The 27730-nt window shown below is 39.1% G+C and overlaps 1 protein-coding gene across 1 annotated transcript; it reads right to left on the bottom strand.

Annotated features, from left to right (window-relative positions):
* Window positions 1-998: 998 nt before the first annotated feature.
* Window positions 999-27489, bottom strand: ptk2bb (protein tyrosine kinase 2 beta, b). The gene is made up of 31 exons (XM_084738245.1): window positions 27347-27489; window positions 17583-17815; window positions 17072-17250; window positions 16654-16741; window positions 15997-16076; window positions 15790-15852; window positions 15541-15595; window positions 15325-15465; window positions 15166-15240; window positions 13751-13852; window positions 13482-13599; window positions 13283-13322; window positions 13016-13047; window positions 12827-12871; window positions 12652-12749; window positions 11489-11570; window positions 11298-11398; window positions 10940-11055; window positions 8994-9094; window positions 8335-8424; window positions 6693-6897; window positions 6456-6564; window positions 6305-6364; window positions 6063-6185; window positions 5415-5567; window positions 5139-5174; window positions 4141-4165; window positions 3970-4004; window positions 3586-3720; window positions 3389-3469; window positions 999-1610 (listed from the first exon to the last, which is right to left on the bottom strand). The coding sequence occupies exons 2-31, from the start codon at window positions 17778-17780 to the stop codon at window positions 1395-1397; spliced, it is 2982 nt and encodes a 993-aa protein (XP_084594371.1). The 5' UTR covers window positions 17781-17815; window positions 27347-27489; the 3' UTR covers window positions 999-1394.
* Between the last annotated feature and the right edge of the window lie 241 nt (window positions 27490-27730).

Raw genomic sequence — 27730 nt, 5'->3', positions numbered from 1 at the left:
ATACTGGACACACTAACTGAGGTCATTTGTGCTCTTTTGGACAGAACATCCTTTTGTTTTGTTTTCTTGACAGTTTTTTTATGGCCATGCAGCCATGATTATTTTTTGAATCACACTATGTAATAAATACTGTCATGAAAACCCTTAAAAACTCTGTCTGTATAGCATTTATTGAGTAATGTGAGAGCAGCAAAAGGTTGTCATCCCTGTAATAGTCCATCTGAAATACAGTTTCACAGATCACAGAATACAAATGATACTGCATTTGTTCCTGCATCCCTTTGTTGTGCACTTTACCCATTTAAGAGGCATTTCATCTTGACAGGAGTTGTTAATTGCAACATACAACAGTTACAGCTGGTTTTCCAAGATCACACGAGAATCCATCTTGCCAGGCTTCAGGTTATCTGCACCAAAAAGTGGTGCAGATCAAATCAGCGTCCTTGGAGGGACTACTGGCAGTTACAGGCGTGGTTTTAAGTGTGACGACTTTCTTTCTTTCTTTCTTTCTTTCTCAGGGAGTCGTCTTCTTCTTCTTTTTGTTTTTCTCCATTAAAAGTGTTTGTACTGCAAAAACTGCAAGAGGAAAATTCTAAATTGGCAGGTTGGTTGCATATTCCACCTACTACAATGTGACAAGCTCAGCAGGACTGTGTCTTGTCGATGCTTATTTCTTACAAGCATCCAAATACTTGCACTTGTGGTGGGACCCCGTACATCCCGCTTACAGCTACATTTGATTTAAATTTTAAATTGTGACACCCCTAAGATTCAAACACTCCACAGTAACAAAAGAGGTTTTAATGAACAGGCATTAACGTACGGTAGTATACATCATGATATTTATTTTTATATCACTTGATTTCTGTGCTAGAATTTCATATTTTATAATGATGACAATGGACATGATACAAAAACCTTTGAAATGCTGTATATATAAAAAGCCTGAACAGTTTAATGACAGACAAACCTACTATTGACAGGTTTAAAACATTACATTATTTTTTTTTTTCCTTTTCTGTGCAGTAAAACCTGTTGTATTTGTCATAAAACACATTTTATATTTACAAAGATTATTTAGTTTCTGAGTAGATAATTAGGTCACTCACCAATCACAAATGAGAACGTGTCAATGTATGAAATGTTGGCATCCTCATTATGATGCCAATGGACCATAATCAGTTTCAGTATAGCTACATACTAGCTTGGTGAGAATACACATCACTTCTTTATGAGTTGTCCATATCCACTGAGTTGTGTTTAAAGCCTTAATTTAAGCAGTATGATTACAAAAAAATAAAACAACTGTGTGCAAATGTTATTTCTGACTGGGAGATGTGAGAAAGTCAGATTTAAGCTTGGTGTGTAAACTGAATAAGAGAGATTACAGTCCACTAGGGGTCCACTGGTTTGGCTAAGTTGGCTCTGACTCTGGCTTGGTCCACAGCGTCCAGCATGTTCTTGCTGTCCATGGCCAGAGTGTGTGCCGCAGCCAGCATCTGTTTCTTACACTCCTCCTTCAGAGAAGTGATGGCATTCTGCTGAGCCAGACGCATTTTACTGATCAGCTCCGCCATGTCGTTGTTCAGCAGCTTCTGGGTGCCCTCGATCTGCGGGGACGGTAAACAAACACAGCAAAGCACGGGCGTAAGAAATGAAATGAATGGTGTACGCTGACTCACTGTCATGAATTGCTGAGACACTTGAACGCAACAGAGCCATCGTTAATGGTATTAGTAACAGCTGTGCTTTTCCTTCTGTGACAAGTTAAAACTGTCAAGACATCTGATATATTATAGGACCGACTGAGCTGCATTCAAAACTGTTGTAAAATACTCTATAAACACACACCTGTGGCCTCATTACATGAGTGTTACTGCTCCAAACAAATTGTGTCAAGATGGGAGATTTAGTTGTGAATTTTGATTTACTGGGTGAGCTGAGCGTGCATAAGTGGTGGACAGAGATGGAGAGGTTAGAGGAGGAAGATAAAAACAGAAAGACAATAAAATTAATTAGAGAGAAACTGAGGAGCTGGAAAAGTGAAGGAGCGAAGCCAGGACAGTCACACAGACTGTGTGGTTGCTACAGCAGGCTAAATGTCAGTGTAAATGCCACTTTAAAAAACAGGAAAGGGGAAGCTTATGGTTTCTGCAGTTTCGTTAGCCTTTGTGCAGGGCTTCGACAGGGCACAGGGTTTTTTTTTTTTTTTTGTTTTTTTTGGCTCAAGGTAAGTTTTGCAAATATAAAAACTCCATGGATCAGACATTCATAATAGAGTCAAAGCTGACCCTTTTTGTGGTTTGAGATGTCCTATCTACAGTTTTACAGACATCTCTTTTATAATGGTGGCCTTCAGGGTGAAAATGCTTTTTGGGCCGGCGAGGAATTTTCCGCTGCGATACCATGAGTGGCCACTGGGAAAAACTGACAGTGGTTAGTGCATCGCTTAAACTTTACTCAAGAACTACATTGCCTGGCAAAAATACTATTTTTTATAAATAAATTATAGATTTTTTTGTTGCTGTGTTACTTTTATGAAACCTTGTCATATATATGGAATAAACCCCATGAGGCTGTGGTTTACAGTGATTTTAGAATAGGTAAGTGTGTCATTAGATCTAACAACAGCCTCTTATAAACCATGGCTTCTTGGGGCTTATTGCTTTAACAAACACACCTGTAAAATACTGAGTGATCTAAATTTATAGACAGGGTTACTATCTTTGTAAAGCTTTTACACATTTTGGTTGAAATTGCTAAAGAAAAAGAAGATGTTGCTGAGGGTCCTGTAAAAGCAACATAGTATAGTCATATCTTAAGTTAGCCACTAGCTAGCTAATCCGCGTCGATTGTAAGTTAGCTAGTTAACAAGCTTTTTGCCAACATTAACAAAAATTAAAATGTGACTCTATCTATATGTGTATATATGTACTCCAGCAACATCAAACCATCACTGGGTTTGGAAATTGGGTTTTCTTTTCAACAGCACATAGCATGGCGAAGTACAGGAAACAGAAAAGGACAAAGTTGTCCGAGGTTCTGTTGGGTATCAACGTTGCTCAACTGTTACGGAGTACAGAGAACAGCACATATGGTTCTTTATGTACATTTTGTTGACCCCGTGTGCATATTAGCTGGTGTTGTTAGCATTAAGCATGAACTGTAACAAATTTTAAATGTCTGTACATCCTAACTATTAATTAAATATTTGAGGAGAGTAAACATGAAATGGTCCCTCCCGCTTTCTTTTTGTTTGAAGAGGAGTTCTGTCACTTTTTGTTTCACTGACAAACAACAGGACCGGAGGGGGAAAAAAAAATCAATAAAGAAAGGGAGTAAAGAGATGAGAAAACACAGCAAACAAGCTGCAGACAATATACAGTACCTCAGTCCTGACAGACTCGTGTAGGGTGGGCAGTATGTCATCCACGCTGCGGATCAGATCTCGTAAAGCCATCCCAACGGACTGTGAGCACAGATCAATGCAGAGAATTCATCAGCTTTATGACTCACGAGGTTTGCCTTCAATTACAACTCATACACCTTAAACTTGAAGTGAAAAACAGATTTGTCTCAGTGTACCTGGACGATGGTGATATACTGTTCTGGGTGCAGCGCGGTGATGTCATTCTTGAGTTGGACAACAACTTTGACCAAGTTCATGACGTACTGGTACACTTTGTCGTCCGAGCGGTCCAGCTCAGCTGTGGGCGCAGGCTAAGGAAGAGGGAATAATGTCTTTTAATAATGAAAATCCTCATTACTTTACACAAAGGATCACAGGAGAGTATTTTAAATTAATGGTGGCATCAGCACCCTTTCATCTAAACGCTAATTTTACTTTTTTTGAGATGACTGAGTTCATTATAAATTCTTTTTTATCTAAAAATCAAAGCTGATATAATTAAATGGTCTTTTCGGTGGGCTAAAAAGATATTACAATACAAAATGAACTGATATAATTACCTGTGCTGTGAGCCGTGGGGGCTTCTCTGGAGGCGCTGCAGGGCAGAGAGACGAACAATGTGAGAGACAGAAAGAGAGACAGAAGGACTGAGAGAGAGGAATAATAGAATAATAGTATTCAGAATGAATCAGAATCAAAGGTGGATTTGTGGGTTTCCTTTAAGCACTTACCATTCTCGGCGTCCGCTTCAGGGGACTAAAAAGAATAAAAGATGAGTCTCATGAGGACTGTCTGTACTGTCACTGTCAAAATATTCAACAGCTCACAAAACACTATCAACAATAATGCCCAAAGGTAATTCTTGTAAAAAGCAGCAGAAAAACTCATTTCAGACTGAACTTGTTCTAAAATATAACTAACTCCTATTAAAACTGTAAAGAAATACAAAGGTTAAAGATGTTCCAGTTATACTTATATACAACTAAAATACATACTGTAAAAAAGAAAAGTTGAGAAAACCTACTGGTTAGTAAAGCAGCCAGTTTGAGTTTTCTTAACTAAGGGTTCATTTATTTTGTCAGCTTAAGTTAAGAAGTCCAATCAAAGTGCTAAAGAGAGCTACTCATGTACAGAAAACTTAAATTATTACATATGACGGACTTTGTTCTTGTAGATTGAAAACAAATCAACAGCCCTGCATTAAAAACAAACAAACACATATTTGGAGATTACACTTACATGAACTTAGTAATCCGAGGTGACACAACAAATTAGGCCTTAGTTGAGTAAACTCAAAAAGACTTTGCAGCTGGTTGATTTACTTTCTGAAGTTTTTTTTTTTTACACTATTTTACTATTTAAATGTATATTTAAATATGTATATATCTAATTATAAAGAAAAATATGTTGTCTAACATAGTTTTTCTTTTACACTGACGACAAAAATCATAATTGCATTTTTGTCGATTTCCAATTTAAATAATCAATCTTACTTCCCTGTGAATGCAGAAGTTTTATAAAGCTTATTTCTAAGTCTGAGCAGCTGCACTCAAAATAAAATGTAGACTACACAAACGTCTTCATGTTCATACTGATGACATTTAGTCACTTATCCAGTGGAAGCAATAAGAATGTGTTGCCAAAGAAAACGTGAACATTAATGTGAGCTAGATCGCCAAAAGCCGTTTGTTTTAATTGTGGTTCATTCTTCCTTTAATCTGACACCTACCACTGGGTTGGCAGCGTCGTCGGGTCCCATGGGGTCCTGCAAAAGAACAGGCAGGTTCATTTTATATAAAATGGACATGGACCCCCTCTTTGGAACTGTAATCAAGGGAATGTTCAATTTAAGACTAGCGGGGCGTCGTGAGTGAACGAGTGGGTTGATACTGTTTATCGACGCCTCGTTCAGCGTAGCCTCCAGGGCCACATTGAATTTGGGAGCGGGGGCACACAGAGACACAGAGAGGGGGTTGACAAAACTTAATGATGCTCTGCTTCCCACCAGGAGTCTCTCCTCCTTCTCCAGCCACTTTTTATCCTCCATCATCTGCTCCTTCTGCCGGCGGAGAGTGTCCTGCATCTGCTGCTTCTCCCTCTGCCACAGGCGCTGGGCGTCCTCTTTGCTGTTTGCTTCCACTCGGAGAAACTCGCTCTCCTAGAATCACAGAAACATGGTGGGTTAACGGCACAGAATGTCTCTTGGTGCATTCATTTTTTACTTATAACCCCAATTCCAAAAAAGGAATGTGTAAAGTATAAATAAAAACTGAATTTGCAAAAACCCTTTGCCCCTTAACCCTTCACAACTTTCATGAATTCTGAAAACAATCTGAAATGTGGACTCATCACACCACAGCACACTTTTCTATTTTGCATCTCAGATGAGCTCTGGCTGAGAGAAGTCTGCTGTGTTTCTGGATATTAACTTCTTTTGCATGGAGTCTTAACTTGCATTTGTAGATGCAACATCTACAAATATTTACTGTTTACTGACAGCTATTTGCAAATCCATACATTTAGTTTTTATTTATGTTTTAAACAACACCCCAGCTCTTATGGAACTGGACTACACATGTAGTGCTTTAGTAGAGCAGGTTCATCAGTATCTGAACATGCGAGTTGAAATGTAAGAAAACTGAGTCTTTCTTACTCCCATGCTTCGACGCCGAGGAGACCTGACCGGCAACGTCAGAGTGTTCATGGAGTCGACAGGAGACTGATATTCACTTGGGCTCGCCAGGTCAGGAGAGCTGGCACACAAAGCCTCGTTCAGCTGCACAGACACACACACACACACACACACATCACTTACAGAAAAATCTTTTTGAAGTAAAGCCTGTCATCTCAGAGAGAGCAGGCATCTGCAGGGGTTACCTGGGTTCACTACTCTACCTGAATGTGAAGACCAATGCTGAGCGTGTTCCCAAACCGGCCTGGTTTCATTCTGGAAGGCTACAGTCAACAGTGAAAAGGTTTATTAGTTCAACCATTCAGTTAGAATAATTTTGTTGTAACATGAAACAGAGGCTGAAGGGATTCACACCTTGGGAGGAGGCTCATTGAAGCTGAACTTGGGGTCAAAAAATTTGGTGGAGCGTGCTCTGTCCCTCGTTCTCTCCACTTCCTGCTCCTTCTCCATCTTGTGAACATCACTGACAGATTGTTGACAACAAATCATATCATGTCTTAGTAAAAGAGGTGTTGACAGGCTGAGTTCAGTGCACTGCAAGTCTTTAATATCTGTTCTCCCATCTAGGCCTGTCATGATAATTAGAAATACCTGATCTTGACCACCAGCTCGGTGAAGTTGGGTCTCTCTCTGGGGTCGTAGGACCAGCAGCGGGTCATGAGCGAGTAGAGGGCAGGAGGGCAGTTGTCTGGCTTGGGCAGCCTGATTCCCTGCTCCAGCTGGTTGATCACGTCTCTGTTCTCGAGCCAGAAGAACGGCTGCTGCCCGTAACTCATTATCTCCCACATACATACAGCTAACACAGAGAAACACAGACAAAAGAGAATATTTGAGCATCGACGATGACAGCATGTTTGTAAACCAGTTCATTAGGAAGAACACAGTTCAGGCAACACAGCGAGGCAACACCTAAACACGAGCAGCATTTCAGCCTCAGTGTAGCTGTGCTGGTGCTGTTAATAAACAAAGACAGAGGACCACACACAAACATCCTGTTCCCTATTTTAAGGGCGTTACGTGGAATTTTTAGAAAATCCTTGCTGCTAATGTCACAGGTAGCTGTTAAATGATCTGGAGGCAGCATCATGTAGCTTGTGCTCCCATCATGTGACTCCATTTCTAAGCTAACATTAGCTAGTGTTGCACACTGCTGGTGTTGTAGTGGAGCGAGAGAGACAAGGCACTCAGCAGCACACATAAACATCACATCCTTTGGACTTTCCTAGAAAAACCTGAATCCTTTACACGGAAATCAGTCCACAGGCTGTTGCAGGCAACCAAGAAAGTCAGTTACAGTCAGTTCACATAAAGCGAACAGCAATACAAAGTGATTAATACGTGTACATTTCTTCACATAGTATGTTTAAGCTTTTTAAACAAACAGTATTGTGCTGAATCAAAACCCAATCCACAATAAACCAAAGTAAATTACACTTGATTATACATAGACTTATAACAATAAACTTAACAAGAACATAAATGAAATATAACTGAGTCCATAAACTAGTTGGTTTAAAAGGAAAACTGTAAGACTGCAAACTTGTTTATAGCAGTTCACTTTTTCTATGCCTTGAAAACAAAACATTAATAATTTGCAGGAAATCCAAATATTCAGTTGCCACCTTGTATTTCCTGCATTAAAAAACAGTGTTATTGCAATTTTCATATGAATAATAAGGAGCGTTATGGACGTCATGCCTTGTCTGCATTTGCCTCTTAAGCGTGTCTAAACAAATCATCCACCATCCAAAGTTAAAATAAGCCAGCGGTTCAATTTTGGGGGCCTGGCAACTGAGAAAGTAAACACACATGAAGAGCTGGATCTACAATGTTTATTGTGAACTATTTGAATATGGGTAAGTCCAGTGGAGAAAACCATCAGTTTGGTTATGAGGTGGACCACAAGATGGTGCTGATTGGGTTAAATAATAAAGACGAGTGATAACAGATGATACTCTAACTTGATTATTGAATTAAATAATTCACCTTGTGTATGCTCTATACAAATATGTATATAAAGTGGGTTCTAACACATCATTTCCCCTGATTAAGTACTTTGAAAACTCTAAATTATGCTTGTTTAGTTGTTTAGGTTGAAGATTAAGTATGCACTTGCCTTTTACCATGAGTGAATGAGTGTGAGAGTGCTTTCCTGTCCTGTGCCCCTAAATGAACATCCTTTATGTCTTTGTATTGAGCTGTTGTAGTGTGTGTTAGACTGTCACAAGCTCACCAAACATCCAGACATCACTGGCTGAGGTGAAGCGTCTGAAGTTGATAGATTCTGGGGCCATCCACTTGATCGGCAATCGAGTAACAGACGCTGCAAAGACACGGGAGACGCTGGTATTTTGAACAGGAATATACATTAAATATAACATATATATATTATTTCACATCCCCTCTTCACAAGCATTGCAGCAGTACACCCGTTTCACCCTAAAGCATGGCACAAAAACCACAGATTATCATGCCATGTACATTATCTCTTATCTACAGTTTGATTTATTTATTTCTAGAAAGAGATGACTGTTTCCAAAGGGCCGGCTTCTTTTTTCCTTCAAATTGAAGATGAAAGGCTTTCTTATTTTTTTAATTTATTTTCAAAAGGGAGACTTTTTATTCATATTTCCATTACAAATGGTTTCAAGTTTCATGTCTGTCAGGACATGATGTTTTGTGAAATTATAATAAAGCTTTCATTCAACCCAAAAAAACAAAAAAAAAACTCTTCTGTTTTCATTCCTTTAAGGGTCACTGTAACTGAAAGAATAAGAATAATCTAGTTCAATTTAATCTGACAAAATCTGAAAATGTATTGGAATTAGACAGTTACGTGACTGAAGAAAATAGGAACAGAGTGCAACAGCCAAATCATCCTCTTCCTCTTACCTTTGTAGTATTCTTCATCCTCGATGTACCTCGACAGACCGAAGTCTCCGAGCTTCACACAGTCTGGACTGGCGACTAACACGTTCCGGACTGCAATGTCTCTGTGACAAAACACGAGGAAGACACGCAGGAAGGTTTATGTGGGTACAGATAAAGACGATGAACTCTATCTGTAGAGTAACCTGATGTGGATATCGTCACTCAACTGTTAACATGACGGAGTTTGGCAGAGAGGAGTATTTTAAATCTCTTTAAGCCCTCACTGATCAACCTGAATTGGCCTCTCGATCACTGCAGCGCTGCCACAACTGCTGCAGAAAATAATAGAAAAGGAATGTTTGCATTTTCCACACAGGCAGAAACTAATTTCCTTCGTCTGTGTTTTTTCTTCACGGGAGATTGAATCCACGAGTGGCTGCTTTGCTGCCTGAAACTTGTTGATAACATTCTGCAGAAACATTTAAGTGCAACACATTTTTCTGTCATTTCACTTCAACTTTCAGTAATGTTGTGTCTTCATATAAATATTTATAAGTTTAAGTATAAAAGTTTGCTACTGTCACTACCTTATGTGACTCCACTTTACATTCAGATGTTGTTATGGCTTTGTTTTTTTGTTTTTGTTTTTCCAGCTACATCTATTGACAGGACTGTCTTTTGTACTTACTGTCCCTGTGAATCATCCCTACTCAGTAAATCACAAGAAATCATTTCAGGAACACGCTGTAACTCTGCGAGATCAACCCAGAACATTACAGGTTGGGCATTTTCTCTCAGTAACAAAGGACCTAATCTATTATATGAAAGACTTGTTATTCCTACTCATCATTATAACAGCTTCAGCACAGACGTGCGGTACAAACATTATCACTTCATACAAAATCAAATTGGGTTAGCTGGTCACTGTGACTTAGTCGTGCTGTCAAAGTGACAACTTCCCAAAGAAAAAGTTTGTTACACTCTTTAACATGAGGCCTTGGTTTTTCAGCCTAACATGTCAGGGAACCTGGCAGCCATGTTTACTGTGGTTTTGTGGTGAACTTTTTGAAAACCTGGGATCAATTTAATAATTTATTTAATTTATTTAACCTTTATTAAACCAGGAAATACCTTGAGATTGAAATGGGCTTTTTTCTGTTACTGTGTGCAAATAGAAATAATTTATGCTTTCTAAAAAAAAATAGTATGTTTAGAAATGCTATGTTGAAAATTCTTGGGAAAATTTTGAAAAAAACTTTAAATTTCATAGGGGGGCTAATCATTTTGTCCTCAACTGTACACTGTCATACGTGGTTGCTTTTGACACTGGCTGTCATAAGACCATTATAAGAGCGGCATGAATATTGTCCTTGACCTCAAGTAAAGAGATTACATTTTGAACCTGTCATAAGGTGTCATTAAGTTTTATTACACTGTCAAATGTTTTTTTCGGCTCACATTAGGCAGTTGCATTTCTCAGTTACACAGACTTTCAACATGGCTTCAATTTTTTTCCAAGGAGACTGGAATATTAAAATTTAGTTTGCTCTGCAGATTATTCCAAGTCAGGGGAGCAAAGCAGGATATTTTCTCCTGAGCTCAGTGCAAAAACTTGGAACCTGGTAAAGAAGTCAGCTGGTGGAACAAAGCTGAAGCGTGTTGGAGGTCTGCATCAGGAGATTACATAAATATGGGGGGAGTTCATCCAGCATGGCCACAAATATATACAAATGAAGTTGTTTTTGCAGACTTAGTGATGGCCCAGTTTAACAAATCACAAAGTGTACCCAGAGGCAGCATGCATGTAGACAACATCAACATATTTCAACAGACTTAAAAAGAAGCCTGTACATGTTTTCTCCTGGCTAATATGTTCAAAAATAAAAACCTATCCTTAGTTTCAGCGTCTTTGCAAGATTTCCAATGTTTACTTTGAAAGAAAGCTCGTCATAATAGGAGCCTCTCACCTGTGCACCATGTTGACCCCTTCGAGGTAGACGAGAGCTTTGCAGATCTGCAGGCTGAACAGCACCAGAGTTATATTTGTCAGCTTGCTCTGGTTCTGAGTCAGGTAGTTCCCAAGCTGCAAGAATAACAACATTTAAGTGAGGCAGGAACACTGTCAGTCACGCTGAGATGCGTGAAAGTAGCTGTGACATGATCAGACATGACTCATGCCTGAAGTGTGGAGGATTTCAGTGAGCTGTAGTCCTGTAGCTGTGTGAATCCCGCTGAGCAGAGTAATGTCCTCTCAAACTAAAAACACACCAGTTCAGCGATACAGTGTGACTGCATTAAAACTGAAAAACAAACGCTGGCACAAACCTCTCCGTACTGATAAAGCTCCATGACGATCCACACAGGATCCTCCTCTATGATTCCAATCAGTTTGACGATGTGCTGATGATCGAGGTTCTTCATTATCACTGGTAAACACACAAAGTTCACTGTGTTACTGTCAGAGTTATTGCCATCACAGTTATTTTACTATTTACAATTTTTTTTTTCCTGATCACCTGCTTCACTCATGAACTTCTCCATCACATCAGGTGAACAGTCTTTGCACGTCTTTACTGCCACGTTGATCCTTTCGCCGTTCTGTTTAATCAACAAACGAAAAAGAGACAGTAATGCTATAAATATTTTAATGGAAGTTAGTAAGAGCAGTTATGCAAACAGCACGCTCAAGCTTATCTTTAGTAGGGCTTTACTGAATAGTTTTATGCTTCATTTGTAATGTTTACATTCAAATTCTAAATCAACAAGCTTTCAGTCAATTCATTCCATTTAAATTGACTATTTCTGAACAGTTGCAGATGGAGATTAGGCTAAACTAATATTAGTATTATGCTATTTGCAAAATTAGATCCCAGTGGTGGCCGTGTAGGATTTTATCTGACTTGTGTAATCCAAACATTTTGAATAAATCCAGAGCACCGTTAAGTCCCAAAGTCAAAAGATTTTGAAAAATATGCATGTAATCATTTCAAAAATTCACGTTTTATCAAACAAAATATTCTGTTTATATTTGTTAGCATGTAGCCTTCCAAAAACTTTTTCACTGCAGTCAAAAAGTTTTAATATTTACCCTCCCACTTGATGCACACAAAGGGAGGCACACACAAGGACAAGCAGCAAACTAACGGCACAATAACAAAAAAAATCTGCTCTGGTTCTAAGAAAAACAAGGATAACGACTAACAGACTAATGTGACAACACACATTCAAAGCTTAATTCAAAAACCTCAACAGAAGTTTTGAATGTAAATAAATAATATTCGGTACAGCTCTGGTAAAGTGAACATAGGCTGCTATACTTTAGAGCTGTCAATTAATTGATCAGTTGATCGACAGGAAATTAGTCAGCAGCTACTTTGATTTTCAGTTAATTGTTTAAGTAATGATTCAAGCAAAAGCGCTCAATATTTTCTGGTTCCAGCATCTCAGTCGTGAAGTCTTCCTGCTTTTCTTTGTCTTTTGTAACAGTGAACCGTTTTTGGTGTTTTGGATTGTTGATTGGTCAAAACAAGCTTTGACTTTAGACAATTTGTCACAAGTTGTTATTTTCACTATTTTTCTTGCAGTGGAGGCTGCAACTAGCAGTTTTCATTATCTTTAAATCTGCTGCTTTTTGCTGTTAGTATCGATACACTTCAACCAACCAAGAGGAAACACTCACATCTTTTTTGTAAACTCCATCGTAGACTTCCCCGAAAAAACCCTCGCCAAGGATTCGGCCAAGAACAATGTCACTTCGTTCGATCCCGTACTTCACAACTACGGGATGATATTTCAGGTTAAGTTCAAAAGTGAGTTCCCACAGTTATTATTCTGCACAAGACATGAATACAAACCTGATTTTGGCCTTTCATCAAGAATCTCACAATAGATATCTGACCCTGAAAGAAATTTAAAAAAAAAATTCTTGGTCAATTTTGCAACATAGTGACATAAAGGTCTGTTTTTAAAATGAAAGAAATGAAGATGCTGTGTTTTGTACTATAAATGGAGGTTATGTAGAACTATGAAGAGTGTCAGCTCACCCATGCTGTGTCTGATCGAGCTGTCTCTGCTGCTCCAGAGAAAAGACAGAATGAGAGAAAGCACAGGTCATAAACTTTCAAATTATGGCTCCTCAGAGCGCCGACAGAATGATTCAATAAAACCTCCTTTCTCATCGATAACTCTAACTTTTCATTTCATATTACAGCCTAAGCGGGGATGAGTACAGCTTGGACTCAGCAGCTATACTGAGGCTGAGAGAGGTCACAAATCATTCAAAGTTGTAAAAAAAGCCAAAATCCTCTCACCTTGTAGGAATCTCGGGTAGGGCAGTTCGTGCATTAGCATCTAGGACACAAATTAATTCAAATGGAGTTTAAATAACACATATTTACATATAGATCATAAGGCATCCTACTGTGCTCCATCCCTAAGAACATATTAGTGTGACCTGAAACCACACCGATGTTGAGAAAGAAAAAGAGGAAGGAGCTGAGTCGTACACACCTTTATTTGGTCGATAGATAACGGTATCATCTGTGTTGTTTTCCAGGCGGCAGTACCCATCAATAAGGTCCATCATGTTCTCTGCCATAGGGACTGTGGCCACATTGATCGATAGGCGCTATCAGAAAAGACATGACAATGTAAGCACATGTACGAGGTCAAATTTCCTGTGAAAAAACTCTCTGTAGTATGTGTACTTATTAATTTCAGTTATTCTGATTATGCACACAGTAATATTAAGTAGATAGCAGTGTTGCTGTGGTACTTACTTGTCTGGCCCCCTCTATGTCGAGGTTCATGAGAGCCTTGCCGTCGCTCTGAGATAAGCATTGTATTTTCTTGATCTGTTTGAAGTCAGCCAGAAAAACGGGCTGAGGCACAGAAAAGAGGAACACGTTCAGTTCAGTCATGATGGGACTGATTACATCTGACAAGCTGTGTCAGACATAATGATGCAGCATCCACTGATGGCAAGAGACTTGAACCAGTTTCTTTGCAAAATATGTCTAGACTTGAAAAATCCAGCAGGAATTTCTTTATGATTACTTTAAAGAGTTTGATATTTTGAGAAATATGTATATTTGTTTTCTTGCAGAGTTAGATAATAAGATTTATACTACTCTCATCTCTGTAGCTTAGCATAAAAACTGAAATCAGGGGAGAAATGTTACAAAATCTGCCTACCAGCACTGTTAGCCTATATTAGCTAATTTTAGATGTAACTACATATATGCCACTTTCACAGGTCATCTTCAAAAAAGTATTTTTCTCAACTAAGACAAGCCGTTGGACGCACCATATCTAAGTACAGGAGACAGGAAAGGAGAAAGTTGACCAAAGTTCTGCCAGGTACCAAGCTTGCTCAACTGTTATTGGACCACAGAGCAAAAAGGGGCGGGACTTACACAGGATCTGTCAAGTGGATTTTGTTTCCTTTGGACAGAGCCAGCTAAGCTAACAGCTAACATCAGAGTGGTATCAATCTTCTCATCTAACTCTCAACTAGACAGGGAATAACCATATTTCCAAAATGTTGAAAATCATGGAATTAGTATAGTTATGTGATATATATAACAAAATAATGTACTATATGAATAAATATGATGAAAAGTCAAAAGCAAAGGTCAGTTTACACCTAAATCTGCGTAGTAACTTCTGTGTTTATTTCAGCGTGTATCTGATCCACCAACCAGAACTTACTTTAGTGAGGCACTTGGAAGTTTGGGAGTTTGGATTAACATTTTCCCTGGAAATCTTAGCTAGCTTTTGTTTAATTCAAACTGCTAATAAGTATATTTTTAATGTTTTGTCACCACTGCAGAAGCGCAAGGTAATCACTTCAGTGGGATAAGGTTGTCTGACGTTGACTGATGTTAGTTGTTAGTTTGATTAATGGTTTAATAATGTGTGTATTGATTGCCGATGGTGGGTAACCAGGGTAAGTTATCAGCTAATTGTGTTGTTTTCAGCAACAGTACGTAGTTGCCCTTTGTGTGTGTTTATGTCACCCACTGCTGAAAGTACAGAAAGCAAAGAAAAACACTGCAATGTAAAGTGAGTTTTATTGTCAAGCAGCAGCTGTTTAGTCATGTTTGAAGGCTCTATATTGCAGGAAAAGGAGGATTTTTCTGCCATACTAATCTTGCACACCCAGTTTGAACTGTAACTAGGTGCCCATGCTTACCGCTGAATCCTTCTGCGTGCGTTGGCGGATTCCCCTCCCACCGATGACCAGCTCCACTGACAGACTCCAACCTTGCTGTTGACAAATGGAGTGTGGATGAGTGATTGTGATTTTAATGCGAACACAGGCAGACTTTAGGGAAGAGTTCTTGCTGCTCACCACGAGTTCACAGTTGAAAACCTCTTCATCATAATTGATGAATTCTCTGAGGGTCTCAAAAAACTTGACCATGCAGTCGTCTTCCTTGAGTGTCGCGTACTGTTGAAATGTTTGCTGGATCAACTTCCGTAGCTGCTTTGACTGAATCACAAACAGTGTTATTGGTAAAGGTCTGATTGGTAAATAAGGAAAATGAATAGAAATTGCATAGTTTACCTTCATGCTGTTAATCAGCTGTCGAGGAAAGAAAAGGTCCAGGCCCACTTCTTTTCTTCATTTGTAAAACAAAATTCAGAGGCCATGCCAGATTAAAAACATCATTTATTCCAAATGTCATCAACCTTTATTAAAGAAGATGGTACTGAGCTGCTACAACACTGTCCTTCGGTGCTTTTAAAAGGTTTCGATTAACTCATGGCTCACAATTAACCCGTACAGAGGTAATACAGAGATAATAAAACTTACTCTAGCAGCTCAAAGTTGGACTTCTTCTCGAGACCTTTTGCATTCATGTCTTTATAGAACCTCCTGTAAAAAGAGTAAGAAGTAGACATTTCAGCAACTAACATATTCTGTACAATAAAAAGCCCTTATTTCTGCACTCACCGAAACAACCGAAGTTTAAAGTTTGACCAGCGAGAACAGAAGAATGAGAGGAATGCAGTGACTCACCTGATCTCCAAACAGCCGAGCTGCAGCGCCATCCCATCACTGACCTTACTGGCGTGATACTGCATGTAGTCACTACGCACCTGTCATAAAATGAAAAACAGATATCAGGCATACTGGACTATTACACTGGTCCAACAAAAATCATTTGTCAAATTCATATAGGTTTATTTTTATTTTCCCACATCCCATCACAGGCCACTTTTATTTTGGCTGGCCAAAAAAAACAGACTTCACATACTGCTAAATACTAAATTACAGACTGCTTGCCTGTGTACTACTGAGCTACTATAAGTGATGAGAACTGATACAGAAAAGATCGACAGACAAATTCAAGGTCAGAACAACAAAAAACCCTATAAGAACGCAGAGAGAAACTGTTTCTAGCAGTCCAGCAGAATATATTTTGTGGCCCTGTATGGTACAGTTGTGCATTATTGCATGTTGGAAACAAAAGAGTTCCTCCAAACCTTGTAAACACATAACTATTCAATGTAAAAGTCATTACAATGCTGTATAATAATCTAATATTAATGTCTTACACGGTATGAAAACAACAGATTATATTGCTGAACATCCATAGGCAAAAATATGAAAACAAGAAAGCAATTCAACAACAGTAAAAAAAAGTTAGAAATTAAATGAAATGAAGTTTGTTACCTGCTGGTAAAAATACAGAAACGTAGATCTGTCATCTTTTAATTTTTCCAGGAAATTGACAGGAACGTATCTAATCCGAAGGTCATACCTGCAGTCAAACAGAGAACAGGTACAGCATATAAGATTATTAAATACATTGAAAGGATAGTTTGACTTTTTTGAAGTGGGGTTGTATGAGGTGTTTATCCACAGTCAGTGTATTATCTACAGTAGATGGTGGTCAACATGCCTCCAGTTTGGAGAAGCACAAAGCCCTGCAGCGTACAGGGTCTGCATTAAAACATACCCGCTTCAAATAATCCAAATTATCCCTTTAATGTCAAACACTGCACAGGTCTCTCAGCAGATAAAATTCAAACACTCACCCTACAAGATGAAATCAGATACAGACACAAACGTCAGAGTAATCGATCTGTACCTCCACTCAGCTTCCACATGATGGCTCTCGTAGCGCTGCTCCACCTCCCCGACAGTCAGATCCGGATGCAGCCAGTGAAGTTCTTCTGACTTCAGGTGCTTCAGCAGGAGGCCGTAGCATCCCACGTGTTCAATGTTCGGCCCCAGTCGACCGCTGACCAGAATTGAACGAATGATGGCCTGAAGGAGACCCAGTTAGCAAACTTTTAGTCACACTATCGTTTATTGAACTTTGTAGATTATATTTGCTTCTTCTTTAGCATCTGAGGTTTTAAACTTTTGCCTGTTGCGGTACATTGGGAGACAGAAAAAGATTATTTGTGCACTGATAAAGGATTTATTATCCCTCCTCCATGTTAAAGAGGCCAAATACAACAGATTTCTGGCCTTAATACAAAACACCTCCTTCAAACTTGACAGGTCGTCTTCAAATCTGCAATTACACTATCTCAAATCATTTCCATCATTATCAGAGTCTTCTGACACATCAGATTTTTTTATATTACTCTCACCTTGATTTGCCAGGAGCTGTCACATTTGACCAGCTTGAAGTTCTTGCCCAGGTTGTTGTTGGTGCAGAAGCACACTTTGAGGATCTTGACGGGCCCTCCATCACCTGTGAAGTGCGATTCGGGGCTGGACTCTGAGGTACTTTGTTTTGGACTGGGCACCTTCCAGGACAAGGTGTCACCGGACATCACCTCATACATGGTCACGGCTGGGTCGGCATCATATCCACATCATCCTTTCACCAGACAGAGGAAAAAGACGTTAATTAAGATTTTAGTTGAGTAGTAAAGTGTCAGGGGTGCAACAAAAAAAGAAGAGGGCGGCCTGTTTTATTTAATTAAGCGCTAGTTTTAAAGATCAGGATTCGGGAAATGGAAAAATCTAACTGACAGTTTGTAGTGGCATTACTGTGTCTCAATGCCAGAGTACACACTGTCCTGTAACTTTCTTCATCATAGTATTGCAGTCATGCTATGCTTCACATTGATGCTGTGATCTTGTGCCATGTGGTGTTTATGACTCACATCATTTGACTCTCAGATCCGCTGATTACATTCCTTCCTAACCGTGTTTTCAAGTGAGGGCCTGTGTGATTCATGACTTGTATCATCTAGAACAATGAGGAAATTCCATCTTCTCCCTTAATGGAAATATAACTTAAGTTTCATTACATAACTGGTGAAAACGTAGTGTGGAATCTGTTTACAGGCTGACAATAAACAACATCAACAAAATGTTGTAAACCCAAACACCAACCTTAAGTCTTTCTGAAACCAAACCAAACAAAAAACAGAGTGATGACTAACCGACCCATGTAGTAACTTCTTAGCCTCTGAGCTGTTAAGCAACTCGGGTTTATTCATCCTACATGTAAGAATCTGCAGCTCCTCTGTCCTTCTTAAAACAATTTGATATTTTGGAAAAATACTCTTCCTCTTTCCCAAAAGGCATAGCCATTTCGAAAAGTTTGGTTAGCTTAGCTTCGCACAAAAGACCTAAAACATGGGGAAACATCTAGCTTGGCTCCATACAAAGCTAACAAAATCTGCCAACCAGCACTGTTAAAGTTCTCTAATGAACGTGATATGTTGTGTTTGCTTAATCTGGAAAAAATAAAGTGAAAAGGTAACAATTTCTGGTCTTATGGTGGATTATATACCAGACTATTTCTTGGCCGAGTACAGTGACTTCTTGGAGTCACCATGAGGTTGTTTTTTTGTTTTGTTTTGTTTTGTTTTGTTTTGTTTTAAGTAATTTTTAGAGGGCTTTTCTTGCCTTTATTATGACAGGACAGCCAAAGGTAGACAGGAAAGGGGAGAGAGAGGGGACGATATGGAGCTAAGGGCCACAGGCTCTACAAACTGAGCAACAAAGCCACTTTGGTTTTAGTATGGATTAAACAAGCAAGATACATCTTCGCTAGTAAGCTTTAGAGGTGCTAGATGGATTTTGTTATCTTAGGACAGAGCTGGGCTAACTGCTTCCCCCTGTTTCTAGTCCTTGTGCTATGCTAAGCTAACAGTCTCCTGGCTCCAGCTTTATATTTAGCAAACAGACATATAAGAGTGGTATCAATCTTCTCATTTAACTCTCAGAAAGAAAATACATGTATTTTCCAAAATGTCAAACTATTATGACATCTCATAGGAAATACATCCCAGCAACAGGAGATTCTGCTGTTTAAACAAACATGGTGACATTCTTGTATTTGTCTGTTCAATATTACCCTAGAGCCAGGAGATGGTTAGCTTAGCTTAGCATAAAGACATGAAAAGACATGAAAAAGACATGAAGCACCTTTAAAGTGCTGGTAGATAATTTGTAGTACCTGACTATTACTTGGCCAAGTGCAGTGACTTCTTAGAGTCACCATGAGGTGAGGTTTTATTATGGATTGAACACACAAAATATAGCTTGTTAGCTAATCAGATTTGGAGGTACTAGTAGGTGGCATTAGGACGGAGCCAGCTAGCTGTTCCCCTTGCTTCCAGTCTTTGTGCTAAGCTAAGCTAATCTTTTGTTAGATACTGCTGTGCAACTTACTGGGTGACTGACTGACTGGGTGCCTGTGTGACCAGCAAAAATGCAAAAATTATTTAGTTTAATTTTATTTTTGGTCTGTCCGCAGTAACTTCCTGGGGTGCTGGCATCACTATAAGATGGCCACAGATACTCCAGGAAGTCACTGCTCCTGGCCATGAAACAGTAGTGCACCTAAACACAGTAAAATCACACTTCAGTTTTTGTATGGATTAAACAACACAAAATGAGTGAGTTAATTGTTGAGTTTTAGAGGCACTGATAAGCACATTTTGTTTCCTTTAAACAGAGCCATGCTCGCTGTTTCCACCTGTTTCCAGCCTTTGTGCTACGCTAGGCTATCTGTCTCTTGGTTCCAGTTTTATATTTAGCATACACACATTTAAATGCTATCAACTAACTCTCAGAAAGCACTTGTGTATGTCACCACTCCACTCTAAACATGGTGCCACTCTCAGATTTGTCTGTCCAATATTCATCTAGAGCCAAGAGATGGTTAGATTTGCTTAACATGAAGACATGAAACATGGCGCTCTGCAGGTCTCGCCCTGTACAAATGTACCAGAATCTGCCATGTAACAGGACCTTCAATGCTCACTTATTAACACAGAACATCTTGTTTGTTTAATCTGGACAAAAAGTTTAAAAATACCAATTAGTGGTTTGTATTTCTTGGCCAAGTGTACTGACTTTGTGGAGTTGCTGTGAGCTTGTATTAGAGTTAAACAAACAAGATGCAGCTAGTTAGCTAGGAAGCTACCTTACCTGTTGCCTTAGGACAGAGGCCAGGTTAGCTATCTCCAGTATTTGTTCTAAGCTAAGCTAATTTTGGTTATATATTGCATGTGCCTGTATGTCTCTCTTCTTGTTGCATTTGCCATTATCGGCTCATTGCCAGTTGTAGCCATCCAGTAAACCGACATAGGCTCATGGTAAGTTTATTTTTTGGCTGACCTTAGCAACTTCCTTGAGTCTCGTTACGATGAGATTGCGACAGACTCCAGGAAGTCACTGCTCCCGGCCAAGATATTGTCTCTCACATACCCCCTGAAAATCACTATGTTTTTTTTGTGTAATTTAATTTTTACATGGATTAAACAAACAAAATATGACATGTTAATTAGTGAGTTCTAGAGGTGCAGATAAGTGTATTTTGTTACCTTTGAACAGAGCCAGGCTAGCTGATTTCCCCTGTTTCTATTCTTTGTGCTAAGCTAAGCTAACGTCTCCTGGCTCGGGCTTTATATTTACTGTACAGACATTACGGTGGTATCAATCTTCTTATCCAGCTCTCAGAAAGCAAACGTATTTCCCAAAACTATTCCTCACAAGAGAAACATTCCAGTAACGGGAGATTCTGCCTCAACCACTTCGCTTTAAACAAACACAGTGACGGTTACCGGAGGTCGTAAAAACTTGTGCGCGCAGCCACAACCACAGCCACAAATACACAACTGGAAACAGCCGAACAGAAATCTTTTCACCGGGTGAAAAAGCTGAAAATCTGCACACACTCTGAATGAACTTTCAGGTTACATCTGACACTGAGAAGGGCAGCAACCCACTGATGCATCAAGCAAAAAAAAAAATCAGCAAAATACATCCAGAGGTGCTCCCACCTTATGAACCCAAGCATAAGTTGATCTCCACTCCTCACATTAATATTCTGCCTGTCAGTCAAAAGTCTGAGGCCACGTTGACTCAGCAAACAGAGCAAGAGTGAGCTAAATACTTAAAAACAACCTTGGCAACACACCTGGCTGCAAGATAGAGATTCTGCCTGTTACCCACCTCTCAACAGCGTCCGTCAGAAAAGTGCCTTTTGGCTGTCAGACGTGTTTTCTCATAAATGGAGCTCCATGCTGCGAGTCTGCTGCGAGGGAGCAGAGCTGTGGTAACTTCACTCAGGGCTTTACGCCGCTGTTGGACGGGGTTGTGTTTTGTTAGCCTGAGGCCATGAATTCCCCAGCAGGGCCGTGTGGGTGTGTTCATGTGTAAGTGTGTGCGTGTGTGTGTATAGCGTAGTGAGAAAGAGGGAAAGGGAAAGAGAGGGAAGATGAGTGCGCAGCGTGGTCGGCATGTTGCACCATCACCTGGGTGTGGGAGGCCTGACAAGAGGAGATCGAGGAGGAGGCAGAGAGGGGAGTTTAAGAGTACTTCTAAGAACAAAAAACATCCTGGACTGTAGTGTGTGGAGCTGTGGATACACAAATACATTCCTTAGGTCATGTGGAAGAAATGATGAGTAAACCAAGTGACATATATACATTACTGATTGCTACAGACATAACTGATTGCTACAGACATTACAAACATGTTGCATGTCTCTAAGAGAAAGGAGGAATGACAGAGAAAGATGAATGGGAGGTTGTCAACAGATGACTCATTATATATATAGCACTCATTCTTGAGAATTGGTTTTTGAGGGAGTTTGTATTTTTACTCCTCAGTTATGCTGTGAAAATATATTTTTAAAAATCAAACTCTTGGCTATAAAAATCTGCAATAGAACAACCTTCTACAGTTAATTTTTGTATTAAATGTAGACTATGTCAGATGGAAAATCACCTTACGGAGTGAGCAGCCATTTTATTTTTTTAAAGTTGCTGACAGTTGTCTTAATGCTAATCAAAACACACATTTTTTAAACCATAATTCTTATTTAGCTTTGATTTAGAAAGGCCACAGAGTTCACATGTTATAGCTGAGACAAATCTGATTGCAGTATTATTTAATGAATTTTCCGAAAATTAGAAAGTTTATCAGGTCCTTAGAGTATAGATTAACCTTTTTATGCCTCATTAAATCATGTTTTTTGTAAGAATCTGATGGAGTTGGTGGAAATTTGGGACACAACTTTGAAGGGCCAACATTTTCATAAAAAATATATTTCAAAGCAAAGATAGATACAGTAGAAGTTTTTTTTTTTTTTTTACCTGTTATCAGTAGGCGTTAGTTTTAGAATTTGAGGGCTTTTTGTTAATTTATAAATTTCTTGTCTGAGACAAGCAAGTTTAGAGATTAAAAAAAATAAAGAAAACCAAACCAATTCATAGATTACATACATTTCATGTATATAAATCCTTAGAGAATACAATTTCACAAAAAATAGGATTAGAGAGTTGTTCTTAATAATTTTTTGGGGTTTTTTTTAGTGGACATGATTTGTCCCAATTCTCAAGAATGGGTGTCTGATAGACAGTAAATGGGTTTAAGGAAAAATATGTCAAATGAAAACAGAGAAAACACTGTTGAAAAAACTAAAGAAGAACTGTGACTGATGAATGACACCACAAATAACAGGGGTTGTAGTGACGCTCTGGACATATTCGCTCTGTGTCCTCTAGTCTCTGTCGGGTAACAAGTGTGTGAGGCATGATTTTAGTCTTTTAACACTCAAACACTAAAAGATAAAACAGTGGAGTATAGATACAGAAGACTGGGCCTGGTCTAAATAGGGTTACATAACTCAAGTGACCTTTTTCAAAGCAAACGTTTTGGCTTCTAATAGCAGGAAAAGCACAGGTGATTACATAAACATTATTACACCGCTTTCTTGAATACTTGATTCTGATTGGTCAGTTGTGGCATTCTGAGGTCTGTTATTTCCACAGACCGTTGACATGGACACAGCTCTGATCATAGACCAGGGTTCAGTGTTAATGGTTTTTTTTAACTTGCCCAGTCAGGCAAGTGGGTCAGAAATCTGACCTGAAATAAATTTTCACCAGCATCTGTTTAAATTTTTTTTCATATTAGCGGTTATCAAAGACTAAAGTTAATTGTCATATTTAATCTAGGACTACATTATCTATAAAATGTCAGAAAACAGAGAAAAATGTCCATCTCAGTTTTAAGTCCAAGGTGATGCTTTTAAATGTCTTGTTTTGTCAGTCTAAAACTGAAAAATATTCAGTTTAACATGATAATAAATGAAGAAAAGCAGGATATTTCAGAGTTTGATTCACTGATTAACATTTACCTGGTCAGGTAAAAAAAAACTGCCAGATTTACTTGCCTGACATGGCATTTTATTTGCCCCATGTAAGCGGGCAACCCTTCTTGTTGAGCCCTGTGCACTTAGTAAAAGTAATAACATAACTCTTAAATCAATAAAATCACTTTAAAATCAATATTTGCTTGACAAGCTTGATGTATCGTTGAAAAACGACCCTGTTTTATCCACCTTGCTCTTAAACTTGCAACAAACTCCACAATACACAGTTGGAGTTTCGCCGACATCCTCTGATGCCACCCAACTAACTTTTGGCTCCAGAAAAATTGAAACGTGCGCTCGTCCCTTAGCTAACAAACTTCAACCCACCACCATTTTGTCGTTTGTCGACTGATTGGCACTGCATATGTGTAATTGTCAACAGAGATGAGAAGGAAGCGAGATGGCTCACTTGCCAGGCAATCCTTATTGTTGAGCCCTGATAAGTAGCATTGTGTAATAAGTGGGACACTATTCAGTGAGTTGGTCATTGTGGTAAAATAAACCCAGAACACTCTACATTATCCCTTACTGAACAGTGGCACTGATCCTTTAAGTTTCCCAGGAAGCCTCTCCAGTGGACCAGCATGCACGACACCAAGACCTGGAGTCGCCTCACGTAAATTACCTACAGTGGCCTGATATGAGACTAAATTCACAGCTTGTTACACTTCATTTCTATCTTCAAATCAGCTCAGGGGAGTGGGAGGATTCGACCGGAAGCTCTGGAATACAGCCATCACTAGTTATTAATTACACCACCAATTACTCCAATTTCCTGCATTGACATGTTCAAACATGTACTGGGAAAAGGGTTCATACTAACCATAATGTGTCATAATGTGTCATAATGTGTCATAATGTGTCAGCACTGAGTATATATCCATAAACTGTCAATAACTAAAATCAACATCAGATTGGAGGTTAAACACTTAGTTGATAAGTCAATACCAATGAATTGGCAATTATTTTGTTGGTCAATCGTTTAAGTAAGTTTTCAAGCAAAAATTCCAAGCATTTCTTAGTTACATGTTCTTTACAGTGAGGAGTTGCTGTTTTTTTTTTTGTAAAGCAATTTGGAGATGTTACCTTGGACTTCAGGAATGTGTTTCTTTTCTTTATGTGATTGTAAATATCAGACAAAACAATCAATTTGAAGATGTCTCTTTGGAACTGTGATGGACGCTTTCACGATTTTCTAACACAGTGTAGACCAAACCATTACCCACAATGCATTAAATGATTTATGGAAATAATCATGAGTTGCAGTCCATCTTTGAATACCTGCTCAATACCTTTGATTCCTGTCTTCAAGCCACATTTAAACTTGGATGAGTCTGTTTGACATATTTTGACATATTTTGCCACGCAATTTTGGTAAACATCAAGTCTCTCTTTTAATGGAATTAACATTTTTTTATGTCTACACTGACCATGACATAAAATACTATCTCTCAAAATGCACACATTCACTGGGCAAAATAAGAAAAGTACTGCTGACAGTTTTTTCCACTGCTGCCTTATAATTTCAAGGGACTAATATCTAGTTATTTCTCTGTAAACAGAGCAGTCCTGTCCGACAGATGGAGAGCTCTCGAAGAGTAAACAAACACTAGGCACTAAACCGTACAATGAAAAAAAAAATCCCAATTCAAATCAGTGACAGCCACGAAGTCTTTTCTTCTAGTTGTTTTTAACATCTCTCTAGTTTTTTAAGCGAACAAAAGCGACACTTTTGAAGCTCAGAGTGTTGTCGGCTATTTCACATGCTGTCATGCCAGCACTTGAGTTGTTATGGTAACAACTGTTCCCGAGGGAGATTTTTATCACAAACTGAGACCAAGGTGGAGTGAACGAACTCTTTCAACACACAGCCACAACAAACGCTGCAGCGGGACAACAAACAGGAGTTTTCAGCACCCAAACATTTGTCTGGATTAAGAGTTATTTCTGCACATCACTGAGCTGCTGTTAGAAACGTTCAGTATCTGCTGGAGGGACGTCAGGAGGTGAATGACAGGGACTGATTCAGGGTGACAGATTGTGACAAATGAGAATGAAATTCCTCAGCAGCTGGCCGAGACAAACTTCAACAAGGCTGCACTTGAGAGACAGACGAGGCGATACGGAAAGGCTGGAGTCATTTTGCAATACAGCACGTCTTAGAGAAAAAATTCTCAACGTGCACAGCTGGGGAAGTGAGTAAAAAATGTTGACCACACTATAATAGGCTGTTTTTTGTTCCCCCCCCCCCCCCCACACACACACACACATGATTTGGCTTCTTCTTCTACAGTTCTACAACCTTTTAAATAATGGCAATTTGATTCATGTACAACTCTGTATCCAGCAGAACCATGACAGAACTTTACATGTATTTTCTGCACAACTATCTTGTAATAGTCGGCATATAAGGGTTTTTCTATAGCTGGAGATGATATTTATAGAGCAGGGCAGCTGATATATGATGCTTATGCCCAAAAAAAGGAAGTATAATTCAATTATTACCTGCACTTTACAGTCTAACATACATGATTATCTAAGCCAGTAACATGTTGTTTTAGATGGAATTTTTATCAATTAATAAAATAGGAAAATATTGTCTGTAGATTGAAAAATTGATATATTCACAGTCAACTAATAGTTTAACAGACCAGTGTGTAGGATTTAATTCCTATTCTCCGGTGAGTATAAACTAATAAAAACATACTTATGAATATTATATTCAATTTCTGCCATATCATCTCGACAAATCCCCATAAATCTTAAACAGTGGACTTTTAAATGACCAAATATCAATACTGGCTTCACAAATCCAGTATCAGTCAGGCTACAGTTCCTACACAGGTACAAGCTTTAACTGCCTCTGTCTCTGTGCTGTCTGAGTAAACTGCACAGTGGTGCAAAAGAAGACACACTGTCTTCAGCAGAATCTGTCAGGACATGCTCTGCTCACTGTATGCATGTCCATACCATCCACCAGTGTCGTCAGACGCTGTTTGTGGTTAACACATTAAACACTGTAGGAAAACTGTCAGCATCAACCTCTCAGAAATCCTATCAGGCTTTTTTCTTTTTTTTTTACCAGACTGCATTTTCTCTTGGTAGGCATCTGAAAAAGGGATGAGACAGAAATCTGACACTTGTACAACTGTAATATCAGCAAATCTGAGCATTGTTGACACATCTCTGAATAAAGGAGTGTGAAAAGGGCTATCCTTATTTTATAAAGACAGGCCATGAAATGTAACAGTGCAGGAGACATAAGGAAGTGTCCTGTCCTGTCAACACAGGCAGGTATTCAGACAGAGAGGCTGCTGAGGGTCTGCATGCTGCACCGCCATGACTCCAGGCAGGCAGAGGAATGCGGCCGCTGCAGCTCCACCTGCACAGACTTGCTGTGATAATGAACAAACTCCTCTCTCTGGGAGAAAACGGCAGGTTGTGCTTCACGGTGTGCCATTAATACCAGTTCATTACCTTCACAATACCCAGTTTCACAGTTTGCATGCTCCCAACAAAACTTTAAAAACTTTTAGAGATGAAAAACACACGTTGGTTTGTGATCACGAGAACACGAAATCTGCACTTTTAAGGTCAGGCGGTCGTTTTAAGTGCTGGTCTGTCTGTTTATAACCTCTGTTAAGGCGGGCCTCTATTAGCTGTAATAACCTCACTTAAACCGAAGTTTGCTAGAAATAAACACAAACATCTGTTAATCTGTTGTCTTACCTGATTCTGGTTGAATTCCTCTGAGAAGAAAAGCTTCAGAGTTTGTTATTCCTGTCGGAGAGTCCAGGCCTGACACTTTCAGGTCTCACACTGCTGAAGTGGAGCAGGTGGCCACTCCCTCACCTTTACACGCCTGCAGCAAGGTGGGCTCACTTCCTTATTGCACGAGACTCGAGAAATATGGCGGATTGACTCCTAAATCTTTTTTCCAAACAGAACTGATTTTGTGTCTGTCTGTAGTCTCGCGGGAGTTTAAGACTCTTTCTGAGTCAAGGACGATTTTGAAATTATATTTCAAAACTTTGCTGGTTGCTCAAAATACGTTTTCCACAAAGTTATTCAGGTGGAAATTACAACTTTAATTTACAGAAGAGTTCCTTTACT

Source organism: Lutjanus erythropterus, chromosome 15 (assembly GCF_056507025.1).
Source record: "Lutjanus erythropterus isolate fLutEry1 chromosome 15, fLutEry1.hap2, whole genome shotgun sequence".
NCBI lineage: Eukaryota > Metazoa > Chordata > Actinopteri > Lutjaniformes > Lutjanidae > Lutjanus > Lutjanus erythropterus.
Note: the sequence above shows the minus strand (reverse complement) of the source record. Positions and strands in the feature narration are given on the sequence as shown.

Coding starts and splice junctions, on each gene's coding strand:
- ptk2bb (XM_084738245.1), bottom strand. CDS start 17,780: ATGTATGAGGTGATGTCCGGTGACACCTTGTCCTGGAAGGTGCCCAGT. Junction 3,721..3,969: donor CCCCACGGCTCACAGCACAG/GTAATTATATCA, acceptor CCTCTTCCTTAG/CCTGCGCCCACAGCTGAGCT. Junction 1,611..3,388: donor ACGAGTCTGTCAGGACTGAG/GTACTGTATATT, acceptor CCGTCCCCGCAG/ATCGAGGGCACCCAGAAGCT.